At 39.4% G+C, this 17,294-nt stretch overlaps 1 protein-coding gene and 1 pseudogene across 4 annotated transcripts in view; one reads left to right on the forward strand and one right to left on the reverse strand.

Annotated features, from left to right (window-relative positions):
* Positions 1-474: 474 nt before the first annotated feature.
* LOC143407595 (transcription initiation factor TFIID subunit 13-like) lies at positions 475-1,025 on the reverse strand (annotated as a pseudogene).
* Positions 1,026-8,911: 7,886 nt separating this feature from the next.
* Iws1 (interacts with SUPT6H, CTD assembly factor 1) overlaps positions 8,912-17,294 on the forward strand; it is a 36,849-nt gene continuing 28,466 nt past the window's right edge. For all 4 annotated transcript variants that reach the window (XM_076866141.2, XM_076866142.2, XM_076866143.2 and 1 more), the window contains exons 1-2: positions 8,912-9,217; positions 10,976-11,091. In XM_076866141.2, coding sequence (XP_076722256.2) covers positions 9,184-9,217; positions 10,976-11,091 — 150 coding nt within the window. In that variant the 5' untranslated portion in view covers positions 8,912-9,183. The remainder of the gene's footprint in view (positions 9,218-10,975; positions 11,092-17,294) is intronic.

A 17,294-nucleotide genomic window follows, 5' to 3' on the forward strand; every position in this document is an offset into this window, starting at 1 on the left:
CATCTCCTTAAAAGAAAAACCAATTCACTATCTTTAATAACATCTCCGATCACTGTTGTCTAAAAACTTCAGAATATGTAAGGTCTCAGCTGTCATAGTCGAAATGTCACTTAGAGTTCACATATTAAACAGCTATAGAATAGATTATAATGGCACAAATATACCTAACACATAAATACTACTTCATCCTTTAGATAGTCAAAAGTCAGAAGGAACTGTATGATTTGTAAGGTACTTTAACTTACGTGTAGTCATTAAAACTCAGTAAGTAATTCAAGTATAGTCATGTAAAGGTAGGCAATTAAAGGCTCAAGGGTCACTCTAAAATCAAAGACATGAAAATAAAGGCTGAAAACTTTGTTTCCCCATCTTTCATTTACATGTCTAGATATTAGGACATTACAGAACAAAATACACTATTATTATATGTGATTTCCACAGAAGATAATGAAATTTCATGAAGTACAAAAATTATCAAGATCCGTTGTTTGCTTCATCAAATGCTTTTCTAGCTCAATTCTTCTAATTGATTCTTCTAATCAATTCTTCATTCATGGTAAGCAAGTCTTTAAACCTAGCAAACTTCCTTGGGTCCTTTCAAATCAAGAAGACGATATCTTCAACTTGTACTCGACCTTGTCTTTCAATTGACATTGCCTTGTGAGTCATTTCAGTGATGAACTCTATGACAAGGTCTTCAGGAATATCCACTGACTCAGTGTAAGGATTCTGGTCATCCCCAATCCATACATCATACATCATAATTCTTTAGAAAAAAGTCTCTTTTACCCTGTCCACCTTCTGCACCTCCTCCAATTTCTTCATTTTCTTCCTCAAATAAAATGATAAATCCGATGAAAAAGGTAAGCAAAGTGAAGTCCCTGCATTCTCTCAGCTGAATTCGCTAAGGAAAAGAGACTTGATTCTCAACTCTGCCTCCGCTATGGAGCCTAAAGGAATGAGAAAAGCAGAACGTTGAGACCGAGGCGTTCACTCAGGGTCAGGTCTTCTTCCTCATCTGCCATCCCACTAACCCCCAAACAACAACTCTTAACATTGATCAGCACATTCACTGGTGGGAACAAGTTGGGTAAGAGTGATTGGTTAATACTAGAGGGGGATTTGTTTGAACTGATTGATTTAAGCCGCGAGGGGGTGTATGTGCTAAACTACATGGTTTCCCAATATGTTATCAACCACCATAAACTACTGGGGGGGGGGTCATCTGGCATCCCAGGTATTTTCCCTGTCTCATGCTGATTGTTGGTTGCTATGGGGTTGCTATGGGTCCTCACCTAGCCTGAGTCAGGGACACGTGACGCAGCAGATCTCTCCTGTTATTTGTAGATAAACAACTCAACAGGGTGGGTATGTGCCTAGGAGTGCTCTGTGGATCTTTCCAAGGACAAGGGTCATGCCCCCTTCCTTGGACAGGCTTTGCTCTAAGGTAGAGGCTGGTTTCTCAAAAATGGAGTCATATCAGTTTCTGACCACCTCCCCCTATTCCTCCCTCCCCTTGTCTGCCACCATGAGGTGAGCAACTTTGCTCCAAAACGTGCTTCCCACCAGGATATACTGCCCCTCCACAGGCCCAAAAGGAATGGAGCTAACTGACCAGGGATGAACTAGAATCTCTGAAACTGTGAGACAAAATAAATCTTTCTTTCTTATAAGTTGATTATCCAGTTATTTTGTCACAGTGATGGAGAGCTGGCTAAAACCATGGGAAAGGGGAAATGGGAAGTTATTGCTTAATAAGTAAAGAATTTCTGTTAACGGTGATGGAAAATTTTGAAAATAGAGGTGATGGTTGCATTGTATTTGAATATAATGAATGACAATTATTATTTACTTATAAAGATTAAAATGACACACTTAGTTATATATCAATCTTACCACAATAAAATACTAGTTTAAAAAATGCTGTGAAGTTCACATGGTCCAAACACGGTTCCAAAGCTTAATCTATGACACACCTGCATCCTTGCTCCTATGCTCTCTGTGATGTGGAGCTCACCACAAACCAAAACTGAAACAAAAACAAAAAAAATTGTATTGTAATTTGAGTCATTATTTACCATACACATGTGTGTGTTGAAATGGGGCTTTTCTAAGGGAAGGGTACACATCCGTGGTTGCTGTATAAGAAGAGAACATAAAAAAAAAAAAAAAAAAAAAAAGCCAGACACGGTGGCGCATGCCTGTAATCCCAGTGGCTCGAGAGGTTTAGGCAGTAGGATCGTGAGTTCAAAGATAGCCTCAGCAAAAAGTGAGGCACTAAGCAATTCACTGAGACCCTGTCTCTAAATAAAATACCAAATAGGGCTGGGGATCTGGCTCAGTGGTTGAGCGCCTCTGAGTTCCATCCCAGTACCCAAAAAAACAAAAACAAAAACAGAGACATTGCTATTTAGATTGAGCCTAAAGAAGTAGCCCCATCATGGCAAAATGGCTCAAGGATCTTCTATACCATTGCAACTGAAGACTGGTACTGCCAAAGTTTTCAGACTATGATATTAACCAGTCAGTAGGCTGTGAAATTAATTTGATACTAATATAGTTACAGTTCTCCAGAGAGATAACCAATAGGATGGACGGCTGGATAGACGGACAAATAGATGACAGGAGATTTACTAGGGAGATTGGATCATATGATTATGGAGGCTAAGTTCTTAGCTTCTGCAAGCTAAAGACCTTGGGATAATAGTAAGGTGGCTCGGTCCAAGTCTGGAGACTTTAGAACCAGAGAAGCTGATGGTGTAAGAATCTGAGGCTAAAAACCTGAGAATCAAGAGGCTGCTGGTGCAAGACCTGGGCTCCAAAGCTGGAAAGCCTGGAGTTCTGATGTCCAATGCAGCAGAGAAATTCTATGCCAGCTCCCAGAAAAGAGACCAATCCACTCTGTGCATTCCTCTTTCTGGGCCACTGGCCAATTGGATGGTACCCACCCATGTTGGGGATTTTCCCCACTTAGTCCACTCAGACTCACATGCTAATCTTCTCTGGAAACACCCTCAAAGACACATCCCAACTAACACTTTAACAGGTTTCTAGGTATCCCCTAATCCATTGTAACTGTCACCTAAAATTAGCCATCACAAACACACCTTTTAGAATCAAATAGAAGATGTCCTTTGGGGCAAAAGTATTATGTGTTACCAAAAAACTAAAGACTTCTTCTTACTCTTTTTTCCTTCTTCCAACAGTCAATACTTGTTTTATAATTTTCAGATTTAAAAAAAAATAGAGTTACAAGTCACAACTAATATATATTATCCCCTTGCCCCCCCGCACCCCCCTCCCCCCGTGTCCTAGTCATGGTTTCAGCCCATAGATGCTTGGCCACACTGTTTTGGGTCTGTGGCAGTGCAGTATGTCATAGTGGGGACTGCATGGTAGAGAGGGTTGTTTGCCTCGTGCTCACCAGGGAGTAAAGAGAAAGAGGAAGGGGCCAGGAACCCAATACCCTTCAAGCGCCCACACCCAGTGACCCAACTTCCTTTCACTAGGTCCTGCCTCTTTAAGGTTGCACCATCTCCAAATAGTGCCACAGGCTGGGGACCAAATCTTTAATGTATGGGCCTTTGGAGAACACTTAAGACCTAAACCAGGCCTCCTTTTCACAGTAAGTGGCATATTATAACACTGTTCTTCGTTTTATATTTTTTTCCACTGGATTCAGCTTTATATACTGATTCTTCCCAAATCGGTATATAAAACAGCTCATTTTTTTGTTACAGTTAGAAAACATTCGATCGTATAGATATATCATAATTTCGTGATCATTACTATCTGGACATTAAAATTATCTACAACCTTTTGCTATTACAAATAGTGCCACAATAAATAATTTTGAAATACATCATTTTGCATGTAGTTAGGTATATTTGTGGAATACATTTTCTGAAGTGAAATTGTTAAGTCAACAGACAAATGTATTGCCAAGTCAAAGGTCAATTTTTAATTTTTTCATACTGGGTGAAAGGAAAGCGAGGAACCAGAGGCAGGTGAGTGAGAAATGAAAGACGGAGATCAGGCAGAGATACACAGAGAGTTTATTTGTCAGAGCTGACAAATAAAGACACATCTTTCCATAGATGGAGAGAGGCAATACAGGCTTGGGTTCTGGGACTTTTATGGGGCAGGGATTAGAGCCAGGTGGGTCCTAATGCAGAAATGCCCTTGGACAGGAAAGCAAAACTTTTTCTTAAGATGGCAGCTGTCATTTAAGATGGCCATTCAGAAGCTAAGCAAGGACCTTACACTGGGGATTATACCTAGGGGCACTCTACTAATGAGTTGCATCCCCCAGTTCTATTATTTTTTCTTTTGAGACAGGGTTTTGCTAAGATGCTGAGGGTCTCACTGAGTTGCTGAGGCTGTCCTTGAACTTGTGATCATCCTGCTTCAGCCTACCAAGTCGCTGGAACTATAGGCATGCACCACAGTGCCCAGCTGCATTTGTAATCTTTATAAACATTTCCAAGTTACTGTCTTTGAAGGACTGCACCAATATACTCACACCACACCTCATGGAAGAGCCTCCTTCTCCAAAAAAAAAGGTTATCCAATTTTTACCATTTGAGGAGTGACAAGTAGTGTCTCAATATGATTTTGATGTGCTATTCTCTCATTTTAGGGTGGATATATTTTAATTATCTTAGAGCTATAAGCATTTTCTCTTCTGGGAACTGTCATATCCTTTGCCCATTTTTCTGTTATTGGTTTTCTTATTGATTTCTAGGGGCTCTATATGCATAAGGAGATCAGCTCTTGATCTGATATAAATTGTAAAAATTTAAAAATATTTTCTAATAATTTATCTCTTGACTTTACAAATAGGATATTGTTTTGAGTGTGTATATTTTTTTTGTTTTAATTTTTAGAAGTTTTAAATTTTATGTTGTCAGATTTTTCAGCCTTTTGTTTTACAGCTTTTGGGCTCCTGTCATTGTTGGAAAGTCTTTTTCCCTCCATACTTATTAAGAAATTCTTAGGTTGCATTTTTATTTGTTTGCAGTTTGGTGGGTCACATAAATAAAGTTATAATATTGATATTATTCTATGGTGACTTTTTTTTACACTTACTAATATTTTCTGGACACCCTTCCATGTAAGCAGATAAAGATCCACTTCAATTGTGTTGATAACTGCAAGATGTGCTACAGTAACTGATGTTTATTTATTATCCACTATCAATGAGCTTTCAAGTGGGTCCCTATTTTTCAGTATCATGAACAATATTGATGGGACAAATCTTGCAACTTTGTCCTACTGAGTTATGAGGCTGGGAAGCCTGAGAGGCACACAGCCAAACCTTCAGGCTTACAGTGTACTCATTTTGTTTGTTTCTTCTCTTGTATGGCCCCCTAGTGGCTTGTCAAATGCAGGAAACAGGGCCAGATTTGGAGACCTCGTTTTTCTGACATTGAATCAATGAACTCAGTGGGTCTTTGCAGTCTTCTGATTCAACATTCTCATTTGACACATGGGGAAACTGAGGCTTAGATAAAGATGGTAGCTTGTTCCAACTCACCAAGCACAAGAAGGCTTAGCGCTAGGCCCAAAACCTAGTGTTAGGGGATAGAAAGATGAGAACAGTGGGAAAACGAGGTTAACAGAATAATTATATAAAATGAGCCCACTGTGCTGACCCCCACGCACTTTATTTGCCAAAAAGCAATTTACCTGGAGCCCTGCCTGGCCTAAGTGGACAGGATATGTCACATTCCTCAGCAAACTACCTGTTATGTGCAAGGAAATGTAGGCAGGCAATAAGGTTGAAATGAGGAACCCAAGTTACTTTGAAGGAAGAGACATTTGATCTCTTCACAAGCCAGATTCTGGAAGATAAGGATAATTACTTCTAACCACAAAACCTGTAAAAATGATTAAAAATCCAATTTGAACTGCTCAACATGAGCCAAGGGAACCTAGCATTGCCATGCCAATTGGTACATGAAAGTCTGATGTCACCCTGCTGTCAGTCAAAAATCAAGAGGTAGACCTGGACAGAACTCTCTGGAAACTTCCATGGGATCCCCCAATAAAACTGGAGTGCAGGAGAGACACATTGTCTCTTCTCTGAGAGAACCCATTCTCTCTCTAGAGAGTGTCAGTGTCACCTTTCCCTTTTCCTATCCCTTCAATAAATGTATTCCTCCTATTCTTAATAACATGTCTGAAATCTTTTTCTGACTTGATTATAAGAACTAGGGTTTGGGGTTGGGGTTGAAGCTCAGTGGTTGAGCGTTTATCTTGTAAGCGTGAGGCATCGGGTTTGATCCTCAGCACCACACAAAAATAAATAAATAAAAATAAAGATATTGTGTCCATCTACAACTAAAAGAAAATTAAAAAAAAAAAAGAACTGGCGTTTAAAGAGGAGGTCTTTGCACTGCCTCAGTTTCCTGGAAAGCCCAAACTCTGTAATGCTAATGCTCTTTTCCCCCAGTCTGCAGCTCTGCCAGTATGAGGCTGATCCTTATATTATATGGACTTTCACTCCCTGACATGTTCAGCAGGTCACAATATCTTAAGAGTCTGGCTGAATAAATCTTATATTCATGTAAGGAACTCAATGTTTCTGGGTTATCAGTTAAGGGAGAGTTTTCCTCCTGGGCATCTCACTATCATAACCACTATGAGCCAACTGGCTAATTTTAGAGTGAGGCCTGTGGGGTGGGAAGATGGCAGTTGTCAAAATTTGAGGTATCCAAGACCCAGAAAGCATCTCTGTGCCATTCAAGAACTTCTCTGCCAGGGGGCTACAGAGGATGGACAGTTGGTAAAAAGGAGGTCTGCACTATGTTTCTTTGAAAGGGGTATCCTATTTCACGAACTTACTTGTTGGCTTTCTGAGTAAAAACTGGACCTGATGCTTCTTTGCAGCCTTCTGGGGGCTCAGCACATTGTTGAATGTTCTCTCCACTTCAATTTCTCCATTCTCCAAACCACCAGGAAAGTTAGTTATGTCGAAATTCCTCTTTTTTCCTCTTAGAGCAATTGCATTGGCTATAACCCAATCACTTTCCTGTCTTTTAGTCTTATATCTCTAGTGAAACTCAAAGGTCTTAAGGCAGAATTTGTGCTGGGTTCCCTGCCATTAAGTCTCCTCTTGGTCTTCTTATTTCTCCTGCTCTATTTATGTAGGTACAATCTTGCCCACTCTTTAGAAGAGAGCTCAGAGCCTGGAACTCTTTATCAAAGAGAAAAAGGCAAATATTTAAATTTTGTATCTCTGATTCTAGACTCTGTTAATTCTTTGCTCTTCTGATTCTCATGACAGCCTCAGAAAATGAGACCTCCTCTTGAAATGCCAGTTCTTCTGCACCACAGCAGAAGGTGCAAAACTTGGATTTTAAGGCTTTTTCCACCACACCAGAGAGAAATAACTCTCCCCCTTTCTTCCTTTTCAAGCCTGGAACTGGGTGCTGCCAGCATACTCTGACTGGCTATCAAAGGGGTCATAACTCTCTTGTAGTAAGAAAAGGCCCCATTCTGCAAGTCTACATCTTCTGAAGGATCTTTGCTCATACCCACCATGGACCCCCTCCTCCAATCAAGAGGCAAAGTGCTCTTACTGGGCTAAGACAAAAATAAACAAGATAATGGACTTTACTCAGGTTATTGCTATAAGGGGAAACCCCAGATATGTATGGTCTTGGTAGGGTGTAAAAGGAAAGCAAGGAACCGGGCAAGCAAGAAATAAAAGATGGAGATCAGGCAGAGATACACACAACAGTTTATTTGTCAGAGCTGACAAAGGCACATCTGTCCATAGACGGAGAGAGTCAATACTGGCTTGGGTTTTGGGACTTTTATGGGGCAAGCTCAGGGATTAGAGCTGGATGGGTCCTAATACAGGGTGGGGTTGGTATGAGGGAGTGGTGAGTCTTTTGCAAAAAAGGGCCTGGGTGGGAAAGAGAAATTTTTCTTAAAATGACGGATGTCACTTAAGATGGCCTATCCAGATGCTAAGCAAGGACCTTACAGGATGATTTTGCCTTAGACAGTTTTAGTTCGGTGATGGGGGGTGGGATGATGATGGAATAGCTGGGATTATTTAGTTATAGGGAAAAGTTTGTTGGTAGGATGAATAGAAAACGTTTTGTGTAGCTAGTTTCAGGGTACAGAGTTCAAATCTCAGCTAATCAGTCTTGAGACCATGAACAGGAACTTAGAGGATCTGTCTGTCCCTGGCCATACAGGGCTTGTCACAGGTGAACAGGGGATCATCTGTAGGTCTTTTTAACTAAGTCATATGGAGAAGGGTGGTTCGTTACAATGAGCTGTTTCAGGAACAAACAGGTGAAGAGGACATTTCTTAACCATCCTGTTTTCAGGAGCACAGAGCTTAGGTGCAACATGACCCTCCTCAGGTTTCATCAGGTGATCTTTCTGCAGGCCAAGATCTGTACTTCTTACTGTTGATCAAATGGGTCCTTAAGGTGGAAATTAAATAGTTATTTTATAAAGAAAGGAAGTAAAAATGCCTTGAAGGAGGTCTTGGTCACTTCAGTTAGTAATCAATCAACACTGCCTAGACTTGGAACTACAAGTCCCAGAGAACAGTGCGCCACCCCTTCGACACACCGAGGGCGGGAGTCTTTCGCTTAGCTGCAGGACTGAGAGTTATCTGGCGTAAAGATACAAAATGTAATTTTCGGAGCCTTCATTTTTCTCAAGAGTAATTCTGATGTTCCTCCAAGAAGGGGCCGACACACTCAAGAGAGAAACCTCGCTCCCACTCAGGACAAACTAGACTCCTCCGGAGGGGTGTATTTAACTAAAGCTCCCGCTCATTTTTCCCAGTAGTCTCCTTTCCGGCGGTGCGTTGCGTCATTACTATTACGTCTTCTCATTGGCCGGTTTGACGCATGATAGCGCCTGCGCACTGCATTCCTTTGAGGGTCGTGGGCAGACGCCATTTTGGACTCAGAGGTGCTTCTGGGAAGTAGAGCGCCGACCCGCACGCTTGCTGGCTTTCCCGGTACGGCCTTTTCTGCTGGGTCTACCAAGTCAAAGCGTTCGTCTCTACTGCTGCGGTTTTCATATTCTCCGAGCTCTCCGGTTAGGCCGGAGCCTCAGCACCGGGTCGCGCCATCGGAGGTCACACCACCAGGAAGGAGGTGACGGGGGCGGCGCGGGGCGCGGACACTCCCCGCTAAGAGCCCGCCTGCCATGGACTCGGAATATTACAGTGGCGACCAGTCAGGTGGGTTCGGGTTGGGGACCAAGCGATTCCTCGGCGGGCCTTGGCCTCGCGCTCTCGCGGGAGCGGGAAGAAAAACCCCGGAGACGAGCCTGCCGATCAGCGAGCCGCCGGCTCCAAGTTAGAACCTTGGAGAGAGGGGATCTTTGAGGGAAAGACGTCTTCCGAATAGGTGAAGGTTTTTGCTGAAATCAGGAAGTCACTACCTATATCAAGCACCTGCCGTGTGCAGAGTGTTGGGAAAGAAGAGGCTTTTCCTGTTAAGGATCTTTTAGAAGTTACGGGTTTTTTGAGAACCCAAGGAAATTGTTCAGTAGGAGGCTGGGGACCTTTCCTAGACTTTTCATTCCAAGTTAGGGTTCATTTAATTCGCCTACCACACTGGCTTCCCAGGATGTAAGTGCAGGACCTTTGTCTGAGTTGTAAGGAGTGCTTCTCTGGCTGTTATTGATGACTTTTTGCCTTTCCTTTACCTTAAGAGCTTTCCTTTTTCCTCACCCAAGTTTGGTCTGCCTTCCTTCTTATTCAAGTACACTTATCCCCGTTAGGCAAGCCCTGGCACCCGGGATGTAAAGTTGAGTAAGGTAGGACCTAGTGGGGTCCTTTGCCATTTGTACATCCTGTATCAAAAGTTGTTAGGACATAAAGCTCTCTCCTGTTTTGGTTTCCCTTTAATTCCTTACTTGTGACAGCAAATAACAGTGATTGTAAGTGCTTTTCAGGCATGCACTTCTGTTTTGCTTAAAACGTTTTCTGATGTTTTCAAAAGAGTTTTTCAATTCATTTGTGTTTTAAAGTTGCTTTTTTAAAAAAGGTAGTTGTATGTATTATAGTAGGTAGGTTGTGTTTAAAGAGGTAACAAGTTGAGGTAATAGATAGCAGTTCCCTGACACCCCCTCCTCCTAATTTCTAAACTTTTAGTATTTACCTCTCTTCCTAACTTATGCTGTCTCTTCTTGCATCATTTTTAGTCGTTCTGTAATGCTTTTCTATTATGCCAGGACAGTATTTTAACCTTTTAACACCCTCTTCTCATCTATCCTCCCTCTGATGCTGTGTAATTGTTAAACTTCAAAACTATTCTTTTTTTCCCCCTAAAACTATTCTTTTTATTGTGACTTCTTAACTTTACTCTAGCTAAGTACAGTAGCTCATTTATATGAGAGTGATTTCATCACTTTTTGGATTTTTAAAATATTGCTTAAAGTTAGGTACCAATTCATAATTATGGTTGCTTTTTTTTTTTTTTAAAACTATTGTAATATATGCTTTAATGAGTTTTGACTATTTCTGGACTGGAGTTCCTTGTGCTTTTCATTCATAAACAGATACTTTATATCATGTACCAGACAGTGTTCTGGGTTCCAGGGATTCAGCAGTGAACTGAAAGCAGAATAACTTGAAAAAAAATCACATAGTACATTAGAAGTTGGTGGTAAGTGCTCTGGAGAGAAAGACAGTTTTTAACATAAATTTGAAATAAATAGCACTTTACTTACAAGTTACTGACATGGTATTTAATGGTGTTTTTTAAGCTTTACATTCCTTTTATGGAGTATTTTTGCTGCCACATGCGCCATATGTTAATGATGTTGGTATTTGTATGACTATTGTATTGCTTTGCTCAAAATATTACCATCATTAGTTTTGCTTTGTCCGTAGTAACTTTTGTTTTGGATAGTCTTAAATCATTGTGTTTCTTTCAGCTACAGGTGTCATCCATGTTAACTGTAAGTGGATTTTTGTATTATTTTTAAGCAGATGATGGTGGTGCTACCCCAGTGCAGGATGAACGGGATTCTGGATCTGATGGTGAGGATGATGTAAATGAGCAACACTCTGGATCAGATACTGGAAGCATAGAACGGCATTCAGAGGTATTGGCTAAATATCTTTGGGGAAGATTTTTCCTTGTACTTTTGTGAGACCTGTTTTAAGTTTAGAAGTTGTAGAGACCTTGCCATAGGACTTGGGGTTTAATCTCTGAGAGTAAAGTATGAAGTAATAGAAAAACTGCTTTAAAAATAAATAGGGATGGTCTGGTTACTGATGTAATAACAGGGAAATAAGTTCTGACTGTGTTGAATTTCAAGTATTTAGGCAGTTTTAACTAAGTATATGAAATCAGATAATGAGCCAGGCCTTTGATATTTGACTTGGCTTCCCTAATTCCCAGATATCATCTTGTTGGGGCTACGAGCATTTGCAGCCTAAAAAAAAGTTTAAATAAAAAGTTAGGAAATTTTCACTTAATAAAACTTGTATCAGGAATTGGCCTTGTTTTGAATTGTTGAGATTCATATGATAAAAAAAACAAGTGTAGTTTTAAAAACTACTTTTGTAAAATAATACAGTATTGAATTCTCTATACATTTTAACATTTGTTCTAATACATAAATATTTTTAAAACAACTTAATCTGCCTCCTTGGTTATATAGTCTGTCTTATACAGTGTTAACAAAATAAATTTGGGACATTTTTCAATGAATCAGTGTGTCTTAGACACAAACAAATAGGAATGATAAAAATGGAGAGATGTTTTTCACTAATTTGCTGAGAGGCTGGCTTTGAACTTCCGATCCTCCTGCCTCAGCTTGACAGGTGGCTGGGATTACAGGCATATACCACCATGCTCCAAAACTCTTCTCAGTCACTCCATCATTCTTATTCTTGTATTTTTTGTTTTGTTTTGTTTGTTTGCAGTGCTGGGGATTGAACCTGGGGACTTGTGCATGCTAGGAAAACACTCTACCACTTAGCCTCACATCCCAGCTCCAAGATAGACAGATTTTCTAAGAACTTTTGTGTCATAGATTTGCTTAATTAAACACATAAAAAATTACCAAATTTTACGTACTAGATATTCTTGCAAATTGTATTGACCATCATTATAGAGTCATGTCATTTTTTATATTTATATGTTTGTGTCATTAGTATATTCATACATTTCTCATTTATTGAGCACTTTATATGTGTGTTAGTTGTTTGGTTTTTTTTCCTTAAGGTGTTTTGGACATATCAGTGACTAAAAGCCAGAATCCTTTTCTTGGATTTATTTTTCAGTGAGAGAAGAAAGACATTAAAACAACGTACTGTTTTTTAAAATTGTAGTTTGCTAGAAGGTGACAAATGTTGTGGATCTGGGGAAAATTAGAATGTAATGAAGGATATCAGTATGGAGGGCAAATTTCTGTGTTAAATTAAGAAATAATGCCAGGTTTGGTGCGCATGCTTATAATCGTAGCTACTCGGGAGGCTGAGGCAGGAGAATCATAAATTCAAGGCCAGCCTGGACAACTTAGCAATATCCTGTCTCAGAATAAAATTAAAAAGGAATGAGGATGGAGCTCAGAGGTAGCTCACTAACCTAGCGTGTGGGAGGCCCAGCGTTCAACCCCCACCACCACAAAAAAAGAAAAGAAAAAGTGACATTTGAGCCAAGGCAGGAAGGGAGCTGAGGGAATAGCGATACATTTATGTGTCTGAAGGAAAAAAAAACATTCCTATGAAGAACCCCAAAGTGAGAGTGTGCTTAAAGTTTTCAAGGAGCCAATGTGAGTAGTAAGGATGAGTGTAATGTAGGATGAATGGAGTAGTAAGAGTCAGGGAGCTAAATACAGGTATGGGAATGGCTCATCATTTAATTATTTCAATGTCGCTCTTGGTTGTTTTTTTTTTTTTTTGGTAGGCCCTTAAATATTTAGGCTAAATTCCAGTAAATTAATAGGTAGGGGCTAAGTGATAATGTCAGCATTATTATAGTACATTTGGAGTGTAGTATTTTAAGTTTCCACCTTGGAAACAATGTTAGGAGATTGACCCTAGGTGTCAGCTTTGATTATGTCAGGGCCTCTTGATTTAGTTATAAACATGATAAAGGTTCTTGTTTAGGCATTTGCAGCTACTTCTTTGTAATAATATGGATTCTAAATATATAAATGGATATGTTAAAAATTCGGAAATTATATCAGTAAATTTAAAGAAGATTAAAATTAGTATACGTAATCCCATTAATAGCTATTAACTTTTTGACATTGTATTTCCTACATTTTAATTCTCTCCCATGCATATAAAGTATGTATATTTTAAACTACTTGAAATTTTACTATGTATATTTTGTATCTATTATCTCTTCACTTAAGATTATGCCTTAAGTATTTACTGATATTGGTAAAGAGCCCCACTAAGTGTAATTTTAATCGTTTCATAGTATTGGTGCAACATTACACTCATCCTTCCAGGTCCAGGGGGATTGGTTCCAGGTGTCTTTTCCACCCTGGTGGATACCAAACCCAGAGGATGCCCAGATCCCTTATATAAAATGAAATGAAGGCTGGGAGTATAGTCCAGTAGTATATCATGTACTTATTGAGCAGAAAGCTTGGGCTGGGTCTTCATTACATGCATGTGCAAATTTTAAATGGCATGATATTTGTGTATAACCTATACACATCCTCCTGTATAAATCATCTCTAGATTATTTATAATACCTAATATAACAAAAGTGCTATGTAAATAGTTATGACACTGTATTGTTAGGAAATATTGACAAGAAAAAAAATGGTCTGTTCTAGGCCTAACTGCATATTATACGTTTATTTTTTCAAAAAAAAAAAAAACAATTTTTTTTTTTGGTACCAGGGATCAAACCCCGGGTATTCAACCACTGAGCCACATCCTCAGCACCCATTTTTTTGAGACAAATTCTTGCCAAGTTGCTTAGAGCCTCGCTAAATTCCTGAGGCTATCTTTGAATTTGCAGTCCTCCTGCCCTAGTGTCCCTCGCTGCCAAGATGATAGGCATGCACCACCATGCCTGCCCATTTCTTCAAATGTTTTCATTTGGTGGTCTGACATTGGTTTAGTGCTTATTTGGTGAGTCCCTAATTGTTGACATTTAGAGATCAGGACTGTTTCCTTTTTCTAACTGTAACTGGCTACTAAATTCCCTTGTTGCCCCTTGATTGTGCTATTGTTTTTGAACATGCCCTGGAACATAAATTGCTCTTCAGACTAATACCATCAAATTATGGCTCCTTTAAAGGATTTCTGAGAACAGTGTTTGAGAGTATTTTAACCCCAGTGTGTTTCCTCCCAGCTGTCCCTGGTTCTGTTCTGCAAACTAGATATCCTACAGTTTCCTTGAATCTCAGTCCCAGGTGCCTTCCAACCACAACTTTCCCAAATCATATTGCCAATGAAGTCAGTTTCTTTGGGGAATGATTGGGAGCTATCTGATATATGATCTGTGTTTTCTCCAGGCAAATTGTGAACCAGGTCTGTAGAGCTCGTCACACCCACCTCTAGAAACCAACCTGTTTAGTGGGAGGTGGGAGTGAAACAGCAGCTCTTCTCCTAGTGCAGTCTCACAAGCCAGAGCCAGGGTGAGGAGAGTGCTTGTATTTTCAAAGTGCTTCACCCAAGGTGGAGCCTTCTTCATTAAAATTAAGTAATGGTGGGGCAGAAAATGAGGTTCTCCACCTCACAGGTGCACTCTGCTAGGCCTTATCCTTAGCAGTGGGCATCCAAGAGCCGAATGCCCTGCTTTAGGAAGGAATCCTCTGACTGGGAGAAAGGAGAAGAGAGAGCCCTGTGTTATTGTCTAGAGAAGGGTCTCTGTCTTGCAGACCTGTGAGGTTGAAAGGAAGGAATGATCTGTTTTTTCAAATACCAGATACTCTTGCTGAATTTTTATGAATTTTTTTTTATTTGTTTTTTGCTCTTAGGACTATTTCCAGAGGCTTTAAATGATTACTTTTGAAAGATTTCCTGTTGGTTTCACTGGGGAGCAGGTCAACAGAACTTCTCATGCTATTATGCCAGAAGTCCTCATTTGGCTTCATTTTTATCTCTTACTAGTTGGCCAAACCTTTCCATTTTCCCCCATTCAATTGCTTGTCTGTTACTACATTTTTCATTGGGCCCTTTGAGCTTTCTCATCTCGTTTTGTGTGTGTGGTTCAGGTTCCCAGGTCCTGTCAGTTGCCAACCCTGCACAGAGAGCAGCCTTGGGTTGCTTTTCTGGTCAAGAGAGTCTACCAAACCTGCTGTGGGCCTCTAAGCACATGCCTAGGCATTACAGGATATTTAACATCTTGGTTCCCCATGAAATACTAGTGACATATACATGATCACCCCTCAATTACCAACCTTGTACTTGACAACCAAAATGACCCCTTGAATCCCCAAATACCACTTGGATGAGGAGCTAGAACTGACCTTGGGCTGAGAACACTGAAATGGAATAATTAGGTATGTGATCATAAGAAAGGAAACTATGAATATTTGACAGTGTAGAAAATAAGGAATTCAGTGCAATCTTAAAATTGTTTTCAAAGAATTTTGAATGATATGGGAGAATTCAACATGTTACTTGAAAGATATAGGCTATAAAATTGTAACAATAGATCCTAATTTAATTTTTTAAATTGAAAATACATGAAAAGATTACTTGTACCAAATTGATGGTAATCTTTGGGTGGTATGAGTCACATTTTGTTTTTTGTTTCTATAGTGCACATTAATCTTTAAAATTGAAGAGAAAATAAGTAGAATAACTGCCATCATTTTGTCACCCTTTTTTATGAGCATGCATGCAGTGATTGAAAATGTACTAAAATTTTAGAAGAACCTTGTAACGAACCCTTTCAAAACTGGAAAGATAAACCTTTTTCTACTGGCAGTTTTTTTTTTTTTTATTTTGTTGTTTTTTCCATTTTTAATTGTCTTTAATATAATTTGGATATCAAATTATGTTTTCTTAATAGATTATATGGAAGGACAGAGAGAAGAGTAGGAGAAAATGTACTAAAATTTGCACTTCCCTATTTTTTTTTTTTGAAGACTCTGCATTTCCAATTGCCCTAGTATCTCTGCACCAGGAGACTGTAGGCATTTTTCTGTTCTGATTTTTGTCTTATATTTTCTAAACCAAGAATTAAACTTTTAAATTGAAATACTTTTTTTAAAAAATATTTTTTTAGTTGTCAATGGATCTTTTATTTATTTATATGTGGTGCTGAGGATTGAACCCAGGGCCTCACACATGCCAGGCAAGTGCTCTACCACTGAGCCCTAGATTGAAATACTTTTGAAATACACTATATTTAAGTTTGTGTAATGTGTGATTTATTATCTATGTCTTTCAAGACTTGTTTTTAAAATGTTTGCTGTTTACTTGGCATAACAATGCAAACTTGAAACTACAGGGTTCTTACAGAACTATAGTCCTTTATAGATGAATGTAGCAGACCTGCAAACAGGCTACTTGTACAACTCATCGCTGTATGAAGGACACATACAAAGTTCTGTGGGAGGAAGGGAGGATATCATATCATCAGTAGATATGATGTTTCAACTGAATAAGGAATGAGTATAATATTTCCAGCTGGAGAAAAAAGTTACAGGTGGCAATGGTAGTAATCCTAGCTAGAGGAGCAGCAGGTACAGTAGGCCTAGAATTTGGAAGGACTTGGTGTATTTCAGGAGTGATTGTTGTGGATGGGAAATGGAGTAGCTTAATGAGAGGTGATGCTGAAGAATTAAGTATGGACCAGATGATTAATACCAAATCTCTCTGGAATGATGATGAAATGTTCTGTATTTGCATAACTTTTTATAGTGAAGGACAGTATGGCCAGAAAATATTGTAATGAAGATTAAATTAAAACTTAATGTAATAGCTTTGAAAACTACAATACCCTTCTTATTATTCTATACAATAAACAGGGTATTTATTTCTGTTAGTCGGTTTTTCATCCCTGTGACCAAAATACATGACAAGAACAACTTAGAGGAAGAAAAATTTAATATGGGCTCACAGTTTCAGAGGTCTTAGTCCAGGAGCAGCTGACCTCATTGCTTTGGGCTCAAGGCAGAACATTATCACAGAAGGGCATAGTAGAGGAAAGCTCAGCTCATGGCAGTCAGAAAGCAGGGAGAGAGAGAGGAGCTAGGGATAAAATATATATTCCCAAAGGGCACACTCCCAGTGATCTTCCTTCCTCCAGTAATGCCCCACCTGCATATAGTTACCACCCAGTTAGCCTATTCAAATTATTAATCCATCAGGTGGATTAAAA

This window comes from Callospermophilus lateralis, chromosome 9, assembly GCF_048772815.1.
Source record: "Callospermophilus lateralis isolate mCalLat2 chromosome 9, mCalLat2.hap1, whole genome shotgun sequence".
NCBI classification, from domain to species: Eukaryota; Metazoa; Chordata; class Mammalia; order Rodentia; family Sciuridae; genus Callospermophilus; species Callospermophilus lateralis.